This window comes from Penaeus monodon, chromosome 15, assembly GCF_015228065.2.
Source record: "Penaeus monodon isolate SGIC_2016 chromosome 15, NSTDA_Pmon_1, whole genome shotgun sequence".
Lineage (NCBI taxonomy): Eukaryota > Metazoa > Arthropoda > Malacostraca > Decapoda > Penaeidae > Penaeus > Penaeus monodon.
In genome coordinates, this window is record NC_051400.1 from 38,062,420 (window position 1) to 38,062,760 (window position 341).

Below are 341 nucleotides of genomic sequence, written 5' to 3' on the forward strand. Positions count from 1 at the left end.
TGTGTTTCATGTTTCCTCAATATGACGATAACTGTTCGTCAGCTAGTATCATCATTTTTAAATATCTTCTGGAAGTAATCTATTGTATAATATGAAAATAGTATAAACAGAACAGTCTCACGTATTCTAGCTAACATTGCCTCCAGTGACAAATATATATTGGCTTCTAGGAACCGAAAACCTTCACCTGCTGACAACGAACAAGAACTACAGACTCCGTATCGAATTCGAACTCGCTGATGGGACGTACAAGTTTAGCGAATGGGACACCTTCTACGTTTTTGACTTGGCAAATAAGTAAGAAGCGGAACCGATGTGGATGTTATATTCACTGTATCAAA

General features: G+C 37.5%; 1 protein-coding gene across 2 annotated transcripts in view; it reads left to right on the top strand.

Moving 5' to 3' along the window:
- Positions 1-341, top strand: part of LOC119582019 (ficolin-2-like) — a gene marked incomplete at its 5' end in the record, with an annotated part of 5,932 nt that overhangs the window by 4,074 nt on the left and 1,517 nt on the right. For both annotated transcript variants that reach the window (XM_037930220.1, XM_037930221.1), the window contains 1 exon segment: positions 171-297. In XM_037930220.1, the coding sequence (XP_037786148.1) occupies positions 171-297 (127 nt within the window).